The sequence below is a fragment of the Phyllobates terribilis genome, unplaced genomic scaffold (assembly GCF_046119375.1).
Source record: "Phyllobates terribilis strain yellow unplaced genomic scaffold, ASM4611937v1 Scaffold_5__5_contigs__length_657084704, whole genome shotgun sequence".
Lineage (NCBI taxonomy): Eukaryota > Metazoa > Chordata > Amphibia > Anura > Dendrobatidae > Phyllobates > Phyllobates terribilis.
Genome location: NW_027362765.1, coordinates 126,506,137 through 126,531,550, shown reverse-complemented (window position 1 = coordinate 126,531,550; position 25,414 = coordinate 126,506,137). Strand labels below are relative to the sequence as shown.

The following is a 25,414-nucleotide window of genomic DNA, read 5'->3' as shown; positions in this document are numbered from 1 at the left end:
GCATGGTAAAAAGGGCATATCATCGTGCCAAATATTCTAACAGACACGATGGATCTGGAAATTGGGCACTGTACACCCGTATGGACTGAATGAGAGTCTCAGTTTCGCTCCGTTTCTTTGATATTCCCTCTACCTAGTACATATCATTTGTATTTTTATGTTTTTATTAATTTTATTTTTATTACATATTATTTACAGTTCTATCCATCATTTTTGGTCTGTGAACTTTCTTTTTGGTGGGTTGTGTCCGTATTCATTCCATTATGGATGAGTGCTTGTGGAGGAGAAGAAGGATTCATGACATCGTCATACAGCAATCGCCAAGGCCGATATACCTCTTTTCTCACATTGTGTACTTTGTCTAAATGAATTATTGCATTCTGTATCATTCCCACCTTTTATGTGATTATATATTGTGATGTGTGTGGTTGGGTCCACTATATGTGTGGTTATTGTTCCTGTCTGTTGGACAACATTGTTATTGTAATTTATTTGACATAACATTACCGTGATCATATATCTTGTACTAAAATATTATGTCATTTTGTCCATCATGATCATGTATATTTGATAAGCATTCTATGCAGTGATGATGTGCCAATGTCGTGAGCGATTTGACACATATAGTGAGGTCCATGGTATGCGTAAAATTGTCCCTATATGGATATATATTGCGAGGCATATATGTATTCCTCTTCGATGGGAGATTCCTATATTATGCTCTACCATTGGATGAATGTGGGTAGCTATAATCTTACAATTGGACACTTTACCACATACATCCTTATTTGTTATCCCTGGAATAACTGTGGGCAGTTTTCAGATGGATCTCTAGTTGGGCTTATGAATGTCTTACTGAAGGTGCGGCATTTGGACAGGTACGTGCAGGCGTTCTCGGTTGCAGCGGAGACACCGGGCGCGTCATTAGATGTCCGCCCACACCTTCCTATTGGCCAGCGATAGCTTCTTAAGGACACACCCCCGGTTTGCAACCACGCCCCCTGAAGAAGGTAACGCCGAAACGCGCGTCGGGGTGGACGCGTGGTCCACATGTGAGCACTCTCGTTGTCAGCCCTCTGTCCAGGTAGACTTTACTTTTACATTATATGGTCACTGACATGGGTATCTTGCTATACAGTTGGGCAGCACTAGCTGACCACCAATGATACACTACTTGGACATATACATTAGAGATCTGTTGATCAGGACCACTAGTGTCTATACTATATATATTTTTGGTGGGCGCCTCACGTGTGGACTTCTTTGTCCATTGAGCATGATGGTATTTTAAGATATTTTTGTTATGTACGTTGTGCACTGTTCTGCCATATTATGTGATGTATTCTTTTTTAAATCATATATTTAATAAAAGCTATATTTTATGATCAACTACCTGCTGTGTAGCTTTGATCGCATTTTTTCCTTCGCGGTATATGTATCATTAGCGATTTGCCTACAGTAAATGTCATTAGGTGCTAGCCATGGAGCTCTAATTATTAGTTAATATGCACCTGCTGAGAAACTTTGATTATACTTACTCACTCTCTGTTGTTGGGCAGAACTCATCTTCCTAACAGTACAGTGCAAAACATTACAATACATCACCATTACAACTCACATTACGTATCTCCATCACAATAACGCATGACATTACACTTTACATTATAACAATAATAATGATGTTTTCAAGGGGGAACAGGGCAACATGTCCATCTCCTTACATATCCTCCCCTGCCCAGGAGGTATGGTATGATCAGGCCATGCTCCTGTACAGTCAGACACAGCCAATTCACAAGACATAGGAGGGGCACATTTATAAGATTATCTGAAGACAGGAACATTTTTTTAACAAATCCAATTGTGGAACTTATTTTTATTCAAAGATCTATTGATTAAAATAAACTTTGTTCATGGGAAACCCCTTTAAAGTTAATTAGCTCTTGACAGTCCTGTCATGTTCTTGGCTCACTCTTGACACGTTGTCTCGAGAAGATAAACAGCACTGGCCATAAATATTGGATGAACAGTTTCTGTGATTTGATACAGGAGCCAGAGATCTCAGATAGATTATTTTTCATGTTGATGGAAAATGTAATACTTTCAGCAACATTTCATCAAAGCTCGTAACTTCTCCACCAGACGCTGCCGCTGATGAGCAGAGGCTGCGCCGTGCATGAAAGGAGCCATCCTATTGGCCACTAGGGATGAAAGAATCTTGTCCTTTGTGACAAAGGGGATCAAGAAATAATGTTACAAAATTCTATAAACTGGAATTGAACAAGGTTGTAACATCTTAGGTGGTCCAACCCACTAGATTCAGAAATGGGGCAGGAGCAAGAAAGTGGAAAAGGGGCTCCTTGGCAAATCACTTCACCCTTAAAGAAGCTGGTTCCAGAAAAGGGTCTCCCTCCCTTTCTTCTTAATGGAGATCGGTATGACCTTTGGGTTCGCCCTTCTCCATTTGGTGAAAACCTGTACAGATTCATAAAATCCACCTGGGGCATAAAGAACAAGTCCATAGCTGTCAACATTTGTGAATTTCTATCAAGGAAACTGTAGAGTTGTGTAAATCCACCACTAACCATGCGATAAAGTACCCCCATATACAGTGCTGGCATAGAATGAACAATTTATAATTCAAGAGTATCCCTATAAACAGTGTCTGCCCCATGAACAGTATCGGCAGAGAAAGATCCCATAAAGGTTTCAGGCATAGAGTGATCCTATAAGCAGATCCAGAGTTCCCCCATGAACAGTGTTTGACACAAAGTGATCCCATAAACAATGGCGGCATTGAGTCACCCCATCAATAGTGCTGACATATCACTATTGATGTTGACCCATCATCTGTTCTAGAGTGACCCCCATAGAGCATATCTGTGACAGAATGACTTTATTCACATTACTGGTGCAGAGTGACACCATAAACCAGCTGGCATAAAGTGTCTCAATGGGTCTAGGGTGACCCATTAATAAATCCAGAGTACCCCCATAAACAGTGTCTGTCACAGAGTGACTCCATGAACAGTGCCAGCACATAGTAACCCTATACATAGTGACTGTCACAGAGTGTCCGCCAGTGTAAGGAGACTTATAAGCATTGCAATGCTCCTCTGGGAATTTAAATATGCAAACTGCCTCTTCAGAAAGGAAGAGGACAGAAACTGTAGTGCCACCTATTGGGGGTAGCAATCCTAAAATTCAATATCGACCCTGTAACGAGCCTTGCCACATGACTTAGCCAAATAAGACCTCCTGCTTTGCACTGATCTGATGAAGGGCAAACACCCTGAAACATGTGTCTGCAAATGGAGCGTCTAGTTTGGCTTTTTATCCAAAGTCATGCGGCAAGTTCAAGTCCTCTTCCTCTCTAAAGAGGATATTTGAAAATATGGATTAGTCAGTGACTAACAATACAGAAATGTTGGCATTTATAGACAGATGTAAGCTAGGCCCTATGACCTTTATCTGAGCCATATGCAGATGACCAATTTGGAAGATGTGTGCACCAGACGTGTACCACACAGGATACTGGGGTCTCACTGCTACATCCCAGAGGAATATATAACAGATTTATAGATCAGGGCAGGAGCATTGCAGAATATGAGGCACTACATTACTTGTCTCGTTAATATGCTAATAAGCTGCGTGCTTAACGAGCTCTGACTTTATAGTGCACAGGGACAGGAAGACGAAGAGATATTTATTTTCTTCTGGCAGCAAAGTCTGCAATATCCGCTCGGATCACGCTGTGAGATTGAGCATTGCTGTTCTCGAATGTTAAACCAACTTTACACAGATGTAGCAGAGCGGATTCTACCTTTACTAGAGCTGGGCTTTCTCAGATATAGTTGATCTGAGTTTGTTATTCATAATGCATGGTGATACCCAACCGTAGCCTGCACAGGGCAGCAGTTTATGCTTCAGAGCTGCTCTTCCTGAGGTTATAATTGCACTCAGCCATGTTGGAGGTTATGGTTATGCCGCCCTACGCTACTGGGTTAAAGGGAATAATTTATTGTCACCTTCATGTACACAAGTATAGACATTACCCCCTCCTTCCTTTCCTCTAGATGGCGGATTTGAGTTAGAAACATTCCACTTGACAGCCCACATTCATCATGGGAGCTAGAAATGCAAATATCTCCTTTTATGAATTTCTATTTATTTTAATGGAAGGAGCATAAAAGCGCCATAATAATAATAATAATAATAATACAAGATTGGTAAGATATGGGAATTATAACTGTTGTTTTGTTTTTATACTGTACCTTCTGGCACAGATCTATAAGCATAGAAATGGGAAATTACAGATCTTGTCTACTGTGCCACATATAATCAGTAAATGATTGTTGGCCTGGTACCCGCTGGTACAAAAATTTTAAGATTTGTATACTTTGTTCCATACAGGGAAGGGAGTGGAGAATAAAATATGCAGAAGATTTTAGATACTTGTATAATTATGACTTTAAGATTTGTCAAATAGACGGGCCATGGAAGCTGAAGTTATGATTTTAAGTCATTTAAAGGGACAATAATTTTACTCTTGCATTAGTTTCTATGGAAAAGATTTAATATCTGCAGTGGTGAAAAATGCTACTGCAACAAAACAAACATTTCTTTAAAGAATTTAAAGGGAATCTGTCAGCATTTTTTTGCTATGTAATCTGAAGACAGCAGGAGATAGAGGCCAAAACAGAGAATTCAGGGATGTGTCACTTGTCAAAATGCGTGCTATTGTTTACTAACTGTGAAGGATTTATCACTAAGGGGTTAACGTTCAGCAACTAAGCACCTCACTGTCCATGGACTTAGTACACTGAGAACCTGGTGTGGGTGGGGTTAGCTGTGGTGTGGGTGGGGGCAGCTTCCTCAACTCTGCTTCATTCTAAATCTAAAAGCTCTGATTGTGTGAGAACGACTGCACCCAGTAAACTAAGTGATACATCGTTGGATTCAGCTTCTCTTTGCCTACATCAGGTTGCTCTCAGATGAGGTAGCAAAAACCTGCTGAGAGATTCTCTTTAATAGCTGATAGGTTGAGAAACACTCAATTATCCTTGGTTAAACCTTCTATTCAGACAGTTCTTTATATATAGTAACGAGTATCAGCCTAGAGTATATGACCATTTTGCATTTCAGAAGATTGGAAACTGGTTCACTCCCTTGATTCCAACCAAAATGGCTGGCATTATAGCCCTAAGAAAGAATGTCATCTACAGTAGCTTAATACTTCCTACTGATCTGGGCAGGGATATCCCTATGACATGGGTGTTAGGGGGACACTATGGCCATTCGTCCAAAAAAAATATTTTTCACCCAGCTTTACAGTTTGAGCAGACTAAAAATCACATCTAATGTCTCAGCTTCCTACGGGAAAAGAAAAATTTTAGGTGAGATAAGCTTTAAAGGGAAACTGTCTGAACATTTTACTTATGAAAGTAGCATTATGGCTGTACAGGGTGCCAGTTCTCCTACAAAAGAAATAAACCCCTTTGTCATAGAGATCCTTTGTGCCAGGCGTGAGAAATCGAGTGTAGAAACCATATGGTGATCAAGTGAGAATTGTGGGCGTGTCACTGTACTTAGATGGCTTCTTCCAACTGAATTGACACGCCCCAGTGCAGTTTCAGACTAATTTACATAAAGTTTCTTCGCTAGATTTCTCATGACTGACATATCGGATCTCCATAAAAGTGGCATCACTTTTATAGCGGGATAAGTGCTATACAGCCATTCAACTACTTCCATATGTAAAAATGTGCTGACAGGTTCCATTTAGAGGATTGGTCAAGTTTGTACAACTTTTTATTAGTAAACTAGAATTCTTTTAAAGAGGTTGCTTAAACAATAAAATATTTTTTTAGGTATGAATTGATTAAAAATAGCACGGTGGATCCAAAAGTCTCCTCTGGCTCTGGAAGCGGTGTCTGCTCCTTTAGTAAGGACCCACAACACTGCAGCCTATAATTTGCTGTAGCGGTCCGGTGACTAGAAGAGCAAGTCATCAGATGTTTCTCTGCATGGGACTGACACCGTTTCCATAGCCGGCAGAGACCTCCAGAACAGCCAGTGATGGATCTGCACAGGTAGGTATGCCTTCCGGGGGCGTAACTATAATAGGGGTTGCCTTGAATCCAGACCCTGCAACCTAATGAGCCCAAACGGTCCCTTTGATCCCTGTTAGAAGACCAATACTATTAAAGACTTATGATAGTTAGGGCCCCTGAGCTTCAAGTTACACCACTGATGCCTCCGTTGATCATTTTAAACCTTCAATCAGTCACGCCAAAATTGGCCCCGTTGGATCTCAAGTACCTCGTTGTGGCACGTATAGTTGACGCCACGTCTTGTGATGCACTCAGGAGGGAGGAGCGCCCAAGCTAGGAAGCTATCGAAACAGATGGTTTCTTACCTTCCATACTTGCCGAAATATGACAAAAACAAACTCACTCGGGGTCCAATGGACCCCACACATCTAACTAAAGGTTAATCAATCCATGCCTAAAAAGTTATTTTACTGTCGGACTACCTCGTAAAGATTTTGCCTTACTGTCAGCAAATTGAAAGAGTTTTATTTACCACTAGAAGCTAAAATTATTGCCTGCCCTATTCTTGCTTCTCTGGGCTAAACACAAGAGCAACACAATTTTTGCTACTTTTTATCTAAAAATGAAAACATGATATTTAATACATAAGATGGAGGTGAGTATAAGGATGTTTCCACATTACCAGTTTAGGATTAGAATTTTGCCTCATTTAGTAGGGACTGCGTCACATCTCTAGGTTTCGTCAGCTGCTGCCGGTAGAGTCTTTCCCGGGAGACCCATCACTTTCCATTGCTTGTTATTGCAGCAGTATCTTTGTTGCAGCCACAACTGTGATTATGTGTTTCGCTCTCAGCACTACTTGGAACAATGTAATCCAATACAAAAGCAGATGCAACTAAAACACCATCTGTTCTGCCTATCACAGTGTCAACCTGTGCAGATTGTGATTCACGTCCTTCATAGAAAGCTGCAAAGCTGATGTTTTTATTGTTAGGCTTTGTTCACACGGAACATATATGCTATGGACCTCCAGAAAAGGAGTGAAACCCACGGCAAATATCATTGCGAAAAAGGTCCAGGGAAGCCACACATTTCATCCTTTGCGTGGCAATGGGTGAAAATCACACCTATAAGTAAATTAACATGCTGCAGATCTCAAACCAGCAGCTCCTATCAGTTTATGCTGCAGATATATTTCAGAACCTAAGATAAAAACAAAATGAGCAAATACCCTGTAGTAAGTAAATACATAGTAATAGTACATGTAAATAACATAGGATACTTAGTTAACATTGTTTTGATCAAAAAAACATAAAAGCCAGCCCACCACGACAAGGTGAACCCAATCGGGGCGGACCCTAACTCTTGTAGTTCACCTCACTATGTGTTAGCAGACGTAAAAATAGATGAGGGCAGAGTAGGAGATGGGTCCTGACTGTTCAGACACCCACCGGTAGAAAGCTATATAAACAAAATGAACAGCCCAAAAAAAAGGGGAGCCATGCCCCTTGTTTTACAAAGTACAAAAAACTAAACCAAAACCCAAAAAAATTGAGCCTGGCTCAAATTTTCTTTAGTTTTGCAGATACTGTATATTTTGCAGGCTGGTCATGAGATTTCTTAAAATTTCATGCCCTTTGCTGGTACTTTAAGGCTACGTGCCCACGATGCAGAAATGGAGCAGAAATTTACATGAGCATTTCTGCATCTCCCTGGCAGAAAAAACGCATGCGGATTTACATGCGTTTTTTCTGCCAAGGAGAAGCGGTTTTTAAGCGTTTTTGCATGCATTTCCGCATGCGTTTTTTTCAAGCGCTTTTCCAAGCAATTTTGAACATCACTTGGAAAAGTGCTTGACAAGTTGGTCACACAATATAAATCCTTGCAACTGGCATGGATTTATAGTGTGTGACCAACTTATGCTGCTTTAAATGCAGTATCAATAGTAAAAAAAAGAATTAAAACATAAAAAAAAACATTATACTTACCTCTCCGGTGGCCCCTGGTCTCCTTCTCCGGTGGCGTCCTCTGTCTTCGGCGTCCCGCGGTGTTCTGAAAGGACCTGCGCTGACGTCATTTAGTCAGCTGACAGTTCACGCGACCGCTGACGTCGGCAGTCGCGTGACCATCACATGACTAAATGATGTCAGCGCAGGACAGAGGAGACCGGGGGCCGCCGGAGAGGTAAGTATAATGCTTTTTTTTTATTTTTTACGTTTTAATTCTTTTTTTACTAATGGTACCCGGTCTGGATGAGAGTCTCCTCTTCTCCAGACCTGGGTACCATCCGCACATTGAACTGCATAACATCCGCATGCATACATGTATACATGCGGATGTTATGCGGATCAATGCAAGTCAATGGTGGCGATTACGCACAAGAAATGGTTTTGCTGCGGATTTTTCTGCAATGATAATCCGCAGTAGAAATTTCCGCAGCATGTGCACAGCACATGCGGATTATCATTGGGGAACATGGCAGACAACTTACAGTAACATGCATTTTCGCAGCAGAAATGGTGCCGCAGAAACGCATTAAATCCACATCGTGGGCACACAGCCTAAGACACAAAATCTGCTGTGTTTTCACAACATGTGAATTTAGCCTCAAAACCCAGAAAAGAAGTCCAAGGTGAATGTAAATTGGGGGAAAAGTACACATTTTGCATTAAAGTTTTAAGTTGCTCATATTTTTATTGCAATGTGGACACAGACAGCAGAGGATTCCTGTGTGTGGACCATATGTGTCTCATTTGCTCTCTACCTTATATCTATGAGGCCACCCTGGCAATCTCCATTATGGTTTCCCAGCATCTCTCACAGTTAGGCCATGTTCACACCAGTACATAAAAAAGCAAGCATCTGTTTTACATTCAGAAAAAACGGACATTTTTCATGTGTATTGTCATCCATATGGCGTCCGGACTTATACATCAGCAGTTGTGAAAATTTACAAGACCAAAAACAGTTTCCTATAACTGCAATGTGTCCATAAAAAAAGGATGCTGCACAGTTGATCCTTATGGGATGTGATTTTTTTTTGCACACTCATTATCTTGAGTATACAAATCTCATATGAAATAAGGAAGAGACTACTGTATGCTGTGATTTTTTTTTTTACATAGTCATTTGGTCTGTGAAAAAAAAGCGGTCATCTAAACAGCTCAATCAAATAACATTGGTCCGAATGCTGTCTGTTTTTTACACAGACAGCAATTGGACCAAAACTACAGTCTTGTGAATATATGTAGATTCGTAGTTGGTCCTCTAGTTCAAGGACATTGGGCACCCTACTCTCTGGTATCCAGTGTTTTTGTCACTCTAATCCATGGTATCGAGTAAGGTTTGGTACTGTAAACCCAGGTGTTCAGTGGTGTTTGGCGCCGTATTCCCATGTGTCCAGTTGTGTTTGGCACCATAGCCCTTTGTGTCCAGTGGTATTTGGAACCGTAGCCCCTTATGTTCAGTAGTGTTTGGAACAATTGTTCCATGTGTGAAGTTCTGTTTGGCATCTTTGTCTCTTGTGTCTGGTGGTGTTTGGCATCCAAGCGCCAGGTGTCCAGTAGTGTTTGGCATCATAGTCACTGGTGTCCAGTGGTGTTTGGCACTGTAGTAATTCATGTCCAGTGGTGTTTTGCACCATACTCACTTGTGTCTGGTGGTATTTGGCACTCAAACTCCAGGTATCCAGTAGTGTTTGGCACCTTAGTCTCTGGTGCCCAGTGGTGTTTGGCTGTTTGGCAGTGTAGTCCTTCATGCCCAGTGGTGTTTGGCACTGTAATTCTTTCTTGCTCAGTGGTGTTTGACACTGTATTCCTTCATGCCCAGTGGTGTTTGGCACTGTATTCCTTCATGCCCAGTGGTGTTTGGCACTGTAATTCTTTCGTGCTCAGTGGTGTTTGGCACTGTAATTCTTTCGTGCTCATTGGTGTTTGGCACTGTATTCCTTCATGCCCAGTGGTGTTTGGCACTGTAATTCTTTCATGCCCAGTGGTGTTTGGCACTGTATTGCTTCATGCCCAGTGGTGTTTGGCACTGTATTCCTTCATGCCCAGTGGTGTTTGGCACTGTATTCCTTCATGCCCAGTTGTGTTTGGCACTGTATTCCTTCATGCCCAGTGGTGTTTGGCACTGTATTCCTTCATGCTCAGTGGCGTTTGGCACTGTATTCCTTCATGCCCAGTGGTGTATGGCACTGTATTCCTTCATGCCCAGTGGTGTTTGGCACTGTATTCCTTCATGCCCAGTGGTGTTTGGCACTGTATTCCTTCATGCCCAGTGGTGTTTGGCACTGTATTCCTTCATGCTCAGTGGCGCTTGGCACTGTATTCCTTCATGTCCAGTGGTGTTTGGCACTGTAATTCCTTCATGCCCAGTGGTGTTTGGCACTGTATTGCTTCATGCCAAGTGGTGTTTGGCACTGTAATTCTTTCGTGCTCAGTGGTGTTTGGCACTGTAATTCTTTCATGCTCAGTGATGTTTGGCACTGTATTCCTTCATGCCCAGTGGTGTTTGGCACTGTATTCCTTCATGCCCAGTGGTGTTTGGCACTGTATTCCTTCATGCCCTGTGGTGTTTGGCACTGTATTCCTTCATGCCCTGTGGTGTTTGGCACTGTATTCCTTCATGCCCAGTGGTGTTTGGCACTGTATTCCTTCATGCTCAGTGGCGTTTGGCACTGTATTCCTTCATGCCCAGTGGTGTTTGGCACTGTATTCCTTCATGCTCAGTGGCGTTTGGCACTGTATTCCTTCATGCCCAGTGGTGTTTGGCACTGTATTCCTTCATGCCCAGTGGTGTTTGGCACTGTATTCCTTCATGCCCAGTGGCGTTTGGCACTGTATTCCTTCATGCCCAGTGGCGTTTGGCACTGTAATTCCTTCATGCCCAGTGGCGTTTGGCACTGTATTCCTTCATGCCCAGTGGTGTTTGGCACTGTATTCCTTCATGCCCAGTGGTGTTTGGCACTGTATTCCTTCATGCTCAGTGGCGTTTGGCACTGTATTCCTTCATGCCCAGTGGTGTTTGGCACTGTATTCCTTCATGCTCAGTGGTATTTGGCACTGTATTCCTTCATGCCCAGTGGTGTTTGGCACCTTAGTATCTTGTGTTCAATGTTTTTTTCACCCTAGTCTCTAATGTCTAGGATTGTTTGGCTCACTGATCCCTGGAGGCCAATATTGTTTGGCATCTAATCTATATCCAGTGTTGTTTGGCATCCTAGTACATGGTGTCCAGTAGGTCTGTTATTACAGTCCACCAAAATATTCGCACTCACATGAACTTTCCTTTAAAGGATTATTCCTAGGAATCCCAGGAACGTGGCACTGGGAACCCACCTCTGCAGAGCTCCATCTTACATGGAGTGGAGGTGCACATGCTTGGCTTTCTTTGACAGTCCTATAGTCAATGAATAGGTCGAAGGTCAAGCATGCACATTTGCTGCCTATGTATTGTGTGCATGCCTGATTAATTCATCCTTTACAACTTAAGATTTAAATATATTAATGAGAAACCTTAGAGGAGTTGGAAAGGACAACAAAAACATGTCTGCTTTCCTCAAGGAACAGCTCTTTCACAGGCACTGTTTGGTTTCGCATCTGTGCCCCATCTTAATTAAGTTCAGCTGCACTACCACACACAAGCTGTAGTCAGGTGGGGCGCAATTTCTTCACAAAAGCAGTTGTGTTTTTCTGTGAATACCTTTAAGACTTCATGCATGGCCGATAGCAGACACAGCTAAACATTGCTAAATACTTTTCTCAACTTGCAATAAACTTGGTAATCGTCCTCCTGGATCCCCCACTGGGGAGAATCATTCATCTCCTCCCCATTTAATAAACTGCTTAATACTGGAGTGTTCCCTCCACGGCTTTGCATTCGACGGCTTTTGTGTTTAGCTTAAGCTTTTTAGTCTGCTTAATCAATTCTCATTTACCCAGTCCATTCTTTCAAGTCGCTCTCTCAAAACCAATTTGTCGGTTTTTGGGTTTTTTTTAGTTTTTTTTTTTTAATAATGTTGGTTAGGGATAAATTATTTCAGACATGAAGCAATTAACTCATGGAGAAGAAGAGTGGCCTCGCCAGTGTGATGCTGGGAGAAAGTGCAGATAATATTGCTGAAAAACAAAGGCAAAAAGCAAAAGGAAATTTTCTGTAAGGCCGTCTACAACCGCCTCTATCATCACCTATGGGTGGAACGCAGCCAAAATTCTTAGAGGCTGATTCATTAAGAGGCGCATGCCACTTACTGAATTTGGTGAATCTTTCTTGTGACGTGCGCCTCACCAGAAATACTACACCTGGTCTTTTTTACTTTGATTGCCGTTGTTTTTTTTAACAGTTTTTAGCATTTTCGTGGCGTTTTTTTCTCACTGATTCAGGCGTTTTTTAACTCCAGTTAACAATAGAGAAGAAACCTCTAATGTTTTTTTGTACAAAAATAATGTCTCAAAAAGACAATGGGAAAACAAAAGTTGACCCATTGACTTTTATTGGAAAAAATGAAGCGATTTCAGAGCGGAAAAGCGTGAAGAATGGACCGGACATTTCTTTTAACTGGTTGTCATCTTTGACAACCTGAAGCTATTAAGACACCCTAAAGCCTGAGCATATGAACAGCAAGTCCTTTTTACATTCTTTTGAACGTTTCAGTAGCACTTTTTCAGGGGGCTTCGGAATGGAATCTGCCTGAAAAATACTCATATCCCAAGATGCATCAAAAAGGGCATAAAGACATAAAGACACACACTGTCAAAATAGTTCCCCCACTCATTGAGACTCATTGAGACGTCCGTTAATCGTGTATTTGTTATGTGTGGTTTTCATGGACAGAACACATACCCAGGATAATCTATAGAGCTGTTCACATGTCTGTCTTTTTTTACTGCATGTCTATAAAAAAAAAAATTCAGATATGTCCATTTTTAATCGGTGTCACAAATCAAAATTATCTCCATACAAATCTATGGGTCCATGAAAATCACGGACTGCACACGGATTTCCGTGTGCGGTCCGTGATTAACAATGTTATGAATAGGAGAAGCTTTGTCATTTAGTTACTTTTTCATCTGTGAAACACTGGTAGTAAAACCTGACACATGGACCAAATACTGGTGAAAACTGGATGAAAACACTGATGAGACCGTTTTTTTGTAATAAACTTGGTAATCATCCGCCTGGATCCCCCACTGCGGAGAACCATTCATTGCCTCCTAATAAACTGCTTAATACTTTAAAATGGAGTGTTCCCTCCATGGCTTTGCATTCAACAGCCTTTTTTGTGCATATGAGAAATATCACTGATGTCTGAATGAGGCCTGTCAGACAATTTTTGATGACAATTTACAAGAAAGACATAGCCCAGCTGAAGCCGATTCTGAAGTGAGCAACTTAAATAACAGTATATCCCTACAAAACACCTCCAAGGAATAAAATATAATAATAGTTATTGATAAATATTAAGCGATTTACATCATGATATCATAAATATTAAAAGGAATCAGGGGAATACAAAACATAAATGCGGACATACATAGGTAAGGGTATCCAATGTTGAGCAGAGGGATCTGTGCCATCATTCGTATATCAATCTTAAATAAATACAAGCAATGGGTTAATGTACAGCATCAAAGGATGCATATGATATACCCCTATACATATAATAATAATAGTAAAGACATTATCAGAGGTATAATGTATGGAGCTTGTTTACCGAAGAGCCACAAGGATGATTGCACCCCAATGCATGTTCCGCCCGCTGCGTTTTGAAAGGTGAAAAAGCAGCAGGCGAAACGCGCGTTGGAGTGCGATCATCCTTGTGGTTTTCGGGTAAATAATGCTGCACATTAACCCAGTATTCATTTAATATTGATTATTGGCATAGATCCCTGTGTTAACAATTTGATACCCTTACCGATGTATGTCCTCATTCATGTTTTACATTCCACTGATTCCTTTTAATGTTTATGATATCATGATATCAATATTTATTAGAATCATTATATTTTATTCCTTAGGCGTGTGAGATATTAGTGTTGTAGGGATATATAATTAATTTTGCACATCTTGAATCTATATTGTTTTTGTGTATAGACTTAAGTATCCAGAAAGATGAAAGATCATAATTGGGCTTATCCAGGATTGATCCTGATAGGAAGTTTCTCCTGAGAAGGAAAATTGTGTACAGCTGTATGGGGTCTTTTGCTTTGTCCTGAGTCCACACAACTCTACAATATCTTTTTTTCAACTTGGCGAGATAGAGGCGAGATTTATTGGGACATAAACCTTTCGTGGATTGAAGTATGGGACAGAATAGGTTCGAGATGAATTTATTAATGGCATTTCGGTAGTTACTGGCCCTTTAATACATCAGAGCTAAACATAATGGGATAAAGGTCTGGTTTCCACTAAGATAAAGGAAGTTATTTTGCCATTTGTGTCATCAAACTATGTCCAGTATGTCTCTGTGATCTGACTCTTTCCATCTCCGCAGCGCTCCAGCCATATACTAGTCTGTGATTGTAGATATAGAGCAGTCCCCAGCTGGACACCCGCTAATAGAAGGAGATGGTGAGATGTGAGAAGTCAGATCTCCCAGATGCCTCTTCAGTCTTCATCTCACTGATTTTCAGTCTTTCTTCTACAGGCAAGAATAACAAAAAATTCAATTTTCTCATGATCCAGTCTAGCGGCAAATCCCATAGTGCAATAATTTGATTTTAAATCCTGCATAAACTGATGGAATCAACGCTTTGCTCGAGATTATCTCACTTGCCTTCCTGATACTTCCTCTTATACTGTTGTTATATATTTTTCTTTTTTCCCCTCTGGTTTACAACTTGAAGTCTTTATATATAAAGCAGTCAGACAATTCACTGGAAACAATAGACTTAGACTTAAGACATATTACTCGTCATTATGTGTGTGTACATGAGAAATAACACAGTTTCTGGCCATTATATGAGTTGTGTTGTGCATTTCTCAACAATTTTCTCTTCTGCATGTCCGATCGCTAATTTCCAGTTGTCTCTGAGCTGCTGTGATTTCTCCCAAACATATCACACAGACATGAAGCATTCCTGCTCTCTTGTCTCTATGTAGCATATCACAGCTTCAGCAGCAATACTGAGCAGTGTAGATGTGAATCCTGCACTGGGGATGAAATTCCGTAAAACTCTTACCAGAGCGCAGCAGCACCTGTTACCTCATCCCCCATAGCTTTTGTCTAAAATTGAATCACCATCTTCCAAATCCTTTTCATTATTTATGGGCGATTTCCTTCTCTTGATACACCCTGTATATAGATTCCATGCTCCAGGGCCCAAGTGAACTTCAAGCTCTGCTGGGCAACATAAAATAAAGGGGGCTGGAATTGGGTAATAACAGAACCAAAATAGATTAATACTGTATATGCAATAATATAATGAAATACTAAATGCATTTTCCTACCTTTTCCACTCTTGACCATGTCATCTATTATAGTAATGTATCATTAATATAATAAGGATCAGGATATCGTATGCTGCGGTTCTGAATTTCCGTGTCTGTAGGCAGTCAGCAAAATGGATGTATTTATCATAGCAGTTCACAAAGTAACACCAATATCTTGCTAGACTGGATAATCAGTAAGTATTTACCCATACAAAAAAGCAGGGTAGATTTTAAAGGTTGGCAAACTGAGTATGACCCATGAACAGGACCAAGCTGAGGTAGCAACGTGAGCATGGGCCATATGGTTCTTCACTGCTAAGGACCAGCAGTCACTTTACCATTAGCCTGTTCACTACTAATGAATTGTATGACAATATTATTTTGACTCTGAATTTAAGTTTTATTTGGCCATTGACAGTATTGTGTGAGACTGTATAGTAGCATTGTTTGAATACTGTATGAAGTTCGTATTTAGTCATTGCATGGTGGTAACATTTTTTCATTCAATGGCAGTATTATGTAGGAATCACAGAGGGTACAGAAAGTATTCAGACCCCTTTACATTTTTCACTCTTTGTTTCATTGCAACCATTTAGTAAATTCTAAAAAGTTCATTTTTTTCTCATTAAAGTACACTCTGCACCACATCTTGACTGAAAATAACCAGAAATGTAGAAATATTTGCAAATTTATTAAAAAAGAAAAACTGAAATATCACATGGACCCTTTGCTCAGTATTGAGTAGAAGCATCCTTTTGAGCTAGTACAGCCAGGAGTCTTCTTGGGAATGATGCAACAAGTTTTTCACACCTGGATTTCGGGATCCTCTGCCATTCTTCCTTGCAGATTCTCTCCAGTTCCGTCAGGTTGGATGGTGAACGTTGGTGGACATTTTCAGGTTTCTCCAGAGATGCTCATTTGGGTTTGGGTCAGGGCTCTGGCTGGGCCAGTCAAGAATGGTCACAGAGTTATTCTGAAGCCACTCCTTTGTTATTTTAGCTGTGTGCTTAGGATCATTGTCTTGTTGGAAGGTGAACCTTCAGCCAAGTCTGAGGTCCAGAGAACTCTGGAACAGGTTTTCATTCAGGATATCTCTGTACTTGGCCGCATTCATGTTTCCTTCAATTGCAACCAGTCGTCCTGTCCCTACAGCTGAAAAACACCCCCATAGCATGATGCTGCCACCACCATGTTTCACTGTTGGGATTGTATTGGGCAGGTGATGAGCAGTGCCTGGTTTTCTCCACACATACCGCTTAGAATTATCACCAAAAAGTTCTATCTTCGTCTCATCTGACCAGAGAATCTTATTTCTCAGTCTGGGAGTCCTTCATGTGTTTTTGATCAAACTCTATGCGGTCTTTCATATGTCTTGCACTGAGGAGAGGCTTCCGTCGGGCCACTCTGCCATAAAGGCCCGACTGGTGGAGGGCTGCAGTGATAGTTGACTTTGTGGAACTTTCTCCCATCTCCCTACTGCATCTCTGGAGCTCAGCCACAGTGATCTTGGGGTTCTTCTTTACCTCTCTCACCAAGGCTCTTCTCCCATGATTGCTCAGTTTGGCTGGACAGCCAGGTCTAGGAAGACTTCGGATGGTCCCAAACTTCTTCCATTTAAGCATTATGGAGGCCTCAATTCTGTGTCTGAGCTCCTTGGGCAGTTCCTTTGAGCTCATGATTCGCATTTGGTCTGACATGACATGCACTGTGAGCTGTGAGATCTTATATAGACAGGTGTGTGCCTTTCCAAATCAAGTCCTGTCAGTTTAATTAAACACAGCTGGACTCCAATGAAGGAGTAGAACCATCTCAAGGAGGATCACAAGGAAATGGACAACATGTGACTTAAATATGAGTGTCTGAGCAAAGGGTCTGAATACTTATGACCATGGGATATTTCAGTTTTTCTTTTTTAATAAATTTGCAAAAATTTCTACATTTCTGTTTTTTTTCAGTCAAGATGGGGTGCAGAGTGTACTTTTTTTTAAATCAGATACATTTTTATTAAACATAACAAAATTTTGAACAGATATTGCATGACAATACTCGTTTTACAATATTACAGTAAGTCCCCCCCCCTTCCCTTACCCCCACCACCCACATGGAGACCTTTCTTTCTCTTCTTTTTTTTTTATTTTATTCACCCCTTCTTTCCTGTCCTTTTCTTCCCTACTTTACTCCTTTTCTTTCCTTCCCCTATTCCCTTTCCTTCTCTTCCCCTTTTCTTCTTTCCTTCTTCCCTCTCCACTCCGCCATGCAGCTTACCAAGAGTTTTACTCTACAGTAGTATATATAGGTGTACTCTAATTAATCCTATCCAACCATGGCTGCCATAATTTGTGGAAGTATTCCTGCTTATTCCTCTTGGTGTAAATACTTTTTTCAAGTTGAATTATATAGTTTGTTTGGACAATGAATTCGCGTCTGGACAGGGGCTCCTCTCTAATCCAATATTTTGCAATCAATTTTCTGGCAATAAACAATAATGTCGCAATTGCTATTTTGGTCATGTTGTCTGTTTTTATTTCCTCAACGTACCCTAATATATATGTCAGTGGGACCCTAGGGACAATACACCTATACACCTTTGCAATACGGTTCAACACTAAGATCCAGAAGGAGGACAAGCAGAGTGCACTTTAATGAGAAAAAAAATGAACTTTATAGAATTTACCAAATGGCTGCAATGAAACAAAGAGTGAAATATTTAAAGGGGTCTGAATACTTTCTGTACCCACTGTACATAGCAGAGCAATGTGGCACGACACTAAAGGGTGGATAGTAGGGATTGTAGTAAAGTTCAGGCATTATTTGTAATTATTTAGTAAATATTTTTTGGCCAAGTAAAACTTTCAGGAAAAAGTACCTATGTTCTGTATTTAGAAATTATGAGACCAGGAACATGGTGATGGGATGGGGGATTTTTTGCTTGTTGCACAATTTCCCCATAAAAATAGTGCTTATATATATAGTTTATGAAAGATTAGTGTGCTTGCAACCACTTTGACAGATGAAGACCAGTTCCTTACATAGAGCTACATTTAGAACCAATGAAAAAAGATTTTCAAGGGTCTGACTCTGCAGTCCCGTCGATAGTTCATGAATCTCCACTACCTGCTGGCATATCTGGATCTTCCTTTGGTTAGTAGACCTAACACATCATCATGAGTATGTTACAAGGCAAAAAAGATGTTTTGCGTGGCCTACTAATCAGAAGAGGCGCCGAGAATGCTGGCAGGTAGGAGGAGGTTTGCACGGCTCTTGTCCGATTCCAAAATGGGCATTAGGCCAGGGTCCTACAAATCTTTTTCATCAACTCTAACTACATTTATTGAACTGGTTACAAAAGTGTTCTATCTGCACTACAAGAGACTGATTGTTAATGCTACGCTGGTCAGCAAATAGCAAGAACAGATATTGTGCAATGTTATATTATGCAACTTCAAGACTATTGGGAAGAGGTGCAGCAGCAGAGAATGGCTTAGGGACTGCAAACTTAATGCGGTGGTCTCTGACTTGTGGTTCTGGAGATGCTGAAAAACTGCGATTTCCAGCATCCTGAAAGTTGTAGTATTGGAGATCTCTGATTCAGCTTGACATGCATGATGATTTGGGACCTTCATTCTGTCCTTCTCTTTGTCCTCCAGGTGTGGTAGTCATTGCTTTTGTTGTCTGCTGGCTTCCATATCATGTGAGGCGTCTCATGTTCTGCTACGTACCGGAGGACCTTTGGACAGAGTAAGTACAACTACTGTATATCACTATTTCAAAGAAGACAGCCATTAACAAAAATACTAGGACTACTAGACAAACAGTAGAAGTCTAATTAAATTTCAACATATACACCAAACTAGGATGATGTTGACATCAGCATCAAGATCTATAGTTTTGCCTTTGCTCGATTCCCAATAAACAATGTTCTGCCTCTTGCAAAAATACAAAAAGTCTTAGCACTCTCTGACAGCTTCTACCACACCAGGAGAGACATAGATTGAGGACCTTATCGACTACACATATTCTTAGAGAAGTAGGGTCATGTCTCACAAATACATTCCCACACTGCTTGATGCAAGGAGAAATCAAATTCACACTCACCTACCAGTTTTGGTTGGAAAAGCCATTTAAAAGCTTCTATACGATCTTCTTCGTAGTCTTGTTAAACCTCCAGACTACTCTCGGGGTAAAAAGGGGCCAACATGGAGGACGTGAGATAACATATCAGAGTTGACATATCTTGTTTTTTTTTCTCTTCACCCACATATTCCTCACACCAAGACATCAGGTGTGCCAAATTAAAGTTGATCAATGTCCCTAGTCATCCCACCACAGGAAACTGGACAACCTGAATTCTTATAGTAGCCACTTTTAGACAAAAGGGATGAGCATGCCTTCTCCACTGAAGCCTATGGAGTTATGGATTATGTGAAGGTGCACAGCATTCCACCAGTGGGTGATGTTCTAGTAAGGTCTAGTCCCCTTGGCTAGTGTTACAAAAAACTTGATACTCACTGATATGTTGCAGTGGTGTTTAAAATTTATTAACGGCAATCCATCAATTATTAGGTAGCATTTCAGTCAATACCATGACCGGGGGGGATAAATAAAATAAAGCAGCCCTGGCAAAATGGGACCTATGCGTCATCACACCAATGGAAGCCCAACTTGCCAACGCTGCCTCATCCTATAAATCTATCCCTCTACTCTATCGCAATCCCATTTTCTTAGGAAGGTTATTATATTTACCAAAACACTGCATAACAATTGGCATTAATAGTTTTCAAACACCTTGTAGATATGTATATGAGTGCCTAGTTTTTTGCAACACTGATCATAGGGAGATCTGAAAACATTTGAGCAATTGACTTCAAAACTTCAAAAGGGTTAGATGCATCAAACTACAGCTCTTCTTGTAAATTTGCCCAAAAAGAACTATCAGAAGGACCTTGTTTTTATGCATGCACCTGGCCAGTGAGAGTGGTGGAGGCCCTCTAGGACCCTTAAGGTGGTGGAGACCCAACAGTATGTTCCCCTTCTGGATTCCTGAGAATCTATCCCTGAGGAGTATTGGTATGGTAGTGCTCGAAATTCAACCTAGAAACCGACAACAAATTTCCCATGAAGTCTGAAAGTGCGCCAGCTGGCAGATGAATTATTGAACAACCTCTGCAGTGCTGATGTTCACAGTCAGCTGAGTTTCTTAAACAGGTATTGAAAATGCTCCTATAAACTACAGGTTGGACACCACTGGACAGCAGAGCCTCGTTATTAAACCACTGAACACATTTGCTGCACCTGTGTATCCTGCCCAATACAAGTCAACAAGACAAGATGTTGGTCAAGTATTGAGGAGCAACCCAAACTTGTGGCTAGCAGCCATTGTTGGATGCTGTCCTCCCTGTATTGTGTCACTGTTTAGTAAATCAACTTAGAAAGCAAATTGAATATGAACTAGGACAAGTGAAGAAGTGGAACCCATTTTTCAATCCAGCAAATATCCCACGGTGCACACTTTTTACTGGGTTTTTTAGCTTGTTGGCAGGGGAGCAATGACAAAGCGGTCAACATATATACAGAATCCAGTTGAATATTTTCCAAACATCCACTTAAAAATGTTAATTTCATTAATTTAATAAGATGATGGAATTTCTTTAATTTTCTTTACCCCTTCCTTGCTGGAAAATGACATAATCAGGAGTTCTGTAGCAGTAAAACTAATTGCCTTGGAGAAAACAACATCGTTTTAACAAAGTAATAACATAAAATAGTCTGTTAGATCAGTGTCTGACAATTGTAATAAAGCTTGGTGTTTGGGTCAATATCACATCTGGAAGCCCTGTAGTTCCTCTGAATATTAGAATGGAATGGGACCAAATGTTACATGTAGAATAAAGACATTTTAGAGGAAGTTTGGAATCACATGGCTTAGCATTACATTACCAAGGTTCAGGTCAATGTGTAAGTCAGAGTCATTAGATTGTCTATCGGTTGCGATATTGACATACTGTCTACACTGCTTTGCTACAAGGTATACATTTGGTATGGACAACTATTTCTCACCCCAAAAGATTCCTATTACAACCACATGCAGAAGAGGTGGATACACTTTCATGTAGCGCCACACAATTAAGTAATTGTTGGTCCTAGAGACAGCCAAGCAAAACTTTGTAGATAAAACAAGCCTAGGAAAGGCCTAAGGGAGCATGCTCATTTTGCAAATATGATATAGGCTTTCCCAACTACAGACCTTGGAAAAGGGTCTTTCAACACCCAGAATGCCATCCTCACACTTTAGAAGCCCCACCATCAAATCTAAAGTACTAGTATTATAAGAAGTAACCACACTTTTTTGTTATTCACAGTGAACTTCATGACTTCTACCACTACTTCTACATGCTGACCAATGTCCTCTTCTACGTGAGCTCTACCGTCAATCCAATACTCTACAACCTGGTATCTGCAAACTTTCGACAGATATTTGTTTCCACCCTAAGTTTTTTATGCCCACCATGGAGAAGAAAGAAAAGGCACCCCGGTTTTACCAGGAAATCCAACAGTATCTCTAGCACGAACCACACTTTCTCTACCCAGATCACCAGAGATACTCCATACTGAAGACAACAGAAAGGAACCTTCCAAAACTTTCATAATTTGATCTTCTAAAAGTCCATGGTTCTCATTGTCAAGAGCGTCTGGCGCATATTTTGCCAGAACAGGCGCTGGAGACATCAATCTTCAGAAGTTAAACTCATTTATCTCCAAATAATATATATATCAGACCCTTCGCACAAAACTGTAACCAGCAGAAGCCGTGTCGTCTCGAAAGTCCTCTATAGACACGTGGATGCATGAGTTATAAATATAGTACAAATTACTGCAGTTTTTATGTGGAAGGATCTCTACCTGACAAATCTTGCACTGGTTGTTATGAATATGTTGGGTGTTCTATTCATGATTTCTTGTAGTTTACATTGCTTTTGAATAACAACCAATATGGCTGCCATTCCTGCTTCCAAGAGGGTTAACGCTCAGCTTTACAAAACATCCAAAGGCTAAATTTGCCAATTAATGCAATAATATGAACATTATAGCTTAAAATACTTATGTCACTAGGATTGAAGCCAAACTGGGTCCTGCTTGAGAAAAGCTCTGGTGATCAGCTTCAGGGAAAATGTAGCATAGCATGCTGACCATGTAATGCATGAACCAGAGAGTATGGTCTTGGGTACAAGTGCTAAATCGATTTAAAAAAAAAAAAAAGACCACCAACTATGATAAGACTTATTTATAGACCTGTTCTTCTCATATGGGCCAGAAAGACACTTGGGCCAGTTTGGCATCAGGGCTTGGATACAAATACAGCATTGGCACCCCCAGTCTCCTTCTTCTCTTTCTTAGCAGATGGCCCTCAGTGGGAGACCTATCACAATTTATGTCCATGTCACCTAATAGGATATAAGGAAAAGGGGTTGTCGTAAACCAATTTAGCTAGACAGATTCATAACTCTACAATAGGTTGTTGACAACCCTCAAGAGGCTGGATTGGAGCAATATTGTTTGTCAGATTCCTCAACTCTTGGTTTAGTCATTCTACAACATGGCAGAATTCAGTAGACCAGAAGTTTTTTGTCTAGGGGGAAGGAAATGATTGAATTTTTTTGTATATTATTTATAAGGCTTTTATGTTACGGTCGATGATGTGAAGTAAACCAAAAAGGACTGTGCGTCTCTAAACCTGAGGAACCCGCAGGCAAAGATGTTCTGTCAGTAACACACAGACAGATGGTGATAGGGTTTGCTGTATCTGCCTTACCAAGCCATCCATTACTGTGAATGCCAGAACTCTGTAAATAACAGCTGACGGAGTAAGGCTGGGACCACTGATCTGCACCCTCCTTCATCCGCTCTGCAAATACTAGCGGAAAAATCCATTTCGGTACAGCAAACGGTAAGCATATTAACAGGAGGAAAGGATGTACAGAGGAAGGGTAAACCAAGGCGAATATCACAGTGCAATTTACTGCATATTGTAAAGGTTTGTTGTGATGCTGACTTCACTCTTTATAGTAGTGGTCTCCAAACCGCTGGCATGAAGAGAGTTGCATGTAGGCTAAATCCGATGAGCAAGAGGTTTGAGACATCTGCTTTATGATATGTTGACCTTCCTCCTGCTATGACAAGTATGATCTGATAAGACACAAAATGGTATTGGGTTTCAGAATGAGATTTTCTCTTTTCAGATTTTTTTTGTGAAGCTCCAAAAGAACCAATGTCATGTTAACAATTGTGTAAAAAGCTTAGCGTGCAATTCCAGTCAAACATGTGGGAGTGTGATAACAGCTACCGTATATTCTTAGATACATTAAAGGCAGTATTATGGTATTTCTTTTACATAAGGGTGGTATAATTGTAGTTCTATTCTTGTACACAGGAACAATATTATAGTAGTTATATTCCTGTACATAGAAGCAGTATAGAAGCAGTATTACGGTAGTTATAGTATTATTGTACATAGGGGCAGTATTATAGTAGGTATATTCTTGTACATAGGGGGCAGTATTGTAGCAGTTATATTCTTGTACATAGGGGCAGTATTATAGTAGTTATATTCTTGTACATAGGGGGCAGTATTATTGTAGTTATATTCTTGTTCATAGGGGCAGTATTATAGTACTTATATTCTTGTATATAGAGGGCAGTATTATAGTAGTTATATTCTTGTACATAGGGGCAGTATTATAGTAGTAATATTCCTGTACATAGGGGGCAGTATTATAGTAGTTATAGTTCTGTACATAGAAGCAGTATCACGGTAGTTATAGTATTGTACATAGGGGCAGTATTATAGTAGGTATATTCTTGTACATAGGGGCAATATTATAGAAGTTATATTTTCTTCTTGTACATAGGAGGTAGTTAGTTCTTGGTTCCTGAAAAGGGATACAGAAGATGACCATGACATGGATAGTAAACACATCACTTGTTGCAAAATCTACTTTAAAGATCAGTACTGACTGGAGTTGCACTTTAACCTTTTTCCTTGACACTACACCAATATCATGTATTTCTTGCCTTGATATTGGATTATTGTAGATATATCTATCATTCTGTGCTATAGTGATATTTTTCATTCTATCATTAGTTGGGGTTATTATATTTTTATTTCACTGCATTTACTTTTGGTTGCGGGGTAAGGGAGACTTGCACTGTGCATGCATGTAGCAGAACCCATGTTTTGAGTTGTGCTGTCTGATAAATATATCCTTACAAGGAGCGAACCAATACAGATTTGTCTTGACTACTGATCCCCATAGTGGGCTGTCCAGGCCGGGCGCTCTCTGGTTATGCCTCACTGTACATACTGATCATATGATGTATATAGTTGTGATCCTCCATGTTCTGTTGTTTGTAACTTTTGCTTGCATTTCAATACTTGCACTTTATTTCTTCCGCCCATCTTCTTATTTATGTCAGATCAGATGGGTGTTGATGTTAATAAATATGTATGTTCAGCGTCCTGTCTAATAAATGTGAGAGATGTTTGTAAAGTAACTGACTCAATTGAGACATCCACTATGGAGATGGAATCTTTTTGTTATGCTCCATTCATTTTTTCAGTACAGAGAAGACATGATGTGCGCATCCAGCCGTGAAGATTTCCATACATATCCTTCCTCTAAGGGGAGACATGTTCTGGTCCCTGTGAGCTTAGAAATCCAGTGGTCTGTTATACGTCTATATACTACAACTCCCAACATGATCATACTACAAATCTATTATTTTCTCTAAATAAAACACTCCAACTACCAACATGAACAGACCTCTGGACTTGACCATAATACAATTCAGTTACTCATGAGGCCCTTGGGTCTAAACATGGCTCACTGATGGTCACAAACAGGGTGCTTTCCACTTTCACAAAGGTGGCACCCAAA

General features: G+C 40.5%; 1 protein-coding gene across 1 annotated transcript in view; it reads left to right on the top strand.

Moving 5' to 3' along the window:
- Positions 1–25,027, top strand: part of NTSR1 (neurotensin receptor 1) — a 216,529-nt gene extending 191,502 nt beyond the window's left edge. The window contains exons 3-4 of the mRNA XM_073682967.1: positions 19,130–19,220; positions 21,842–25,027. Of these exons, the coding sequence (XP_073539068.1) occupies positions 19,130–19,220; positions 21,842–22,094 (344 nt within the window). The 3' untranslated portion in view covers positions 22,095–25,027. The remainder of the gene's footprint in view (positions 1–19,129; positions 19,221–21,841) is intronic.
- Positions 25,028–25,414: the final 387 nt, after the last annotated feature.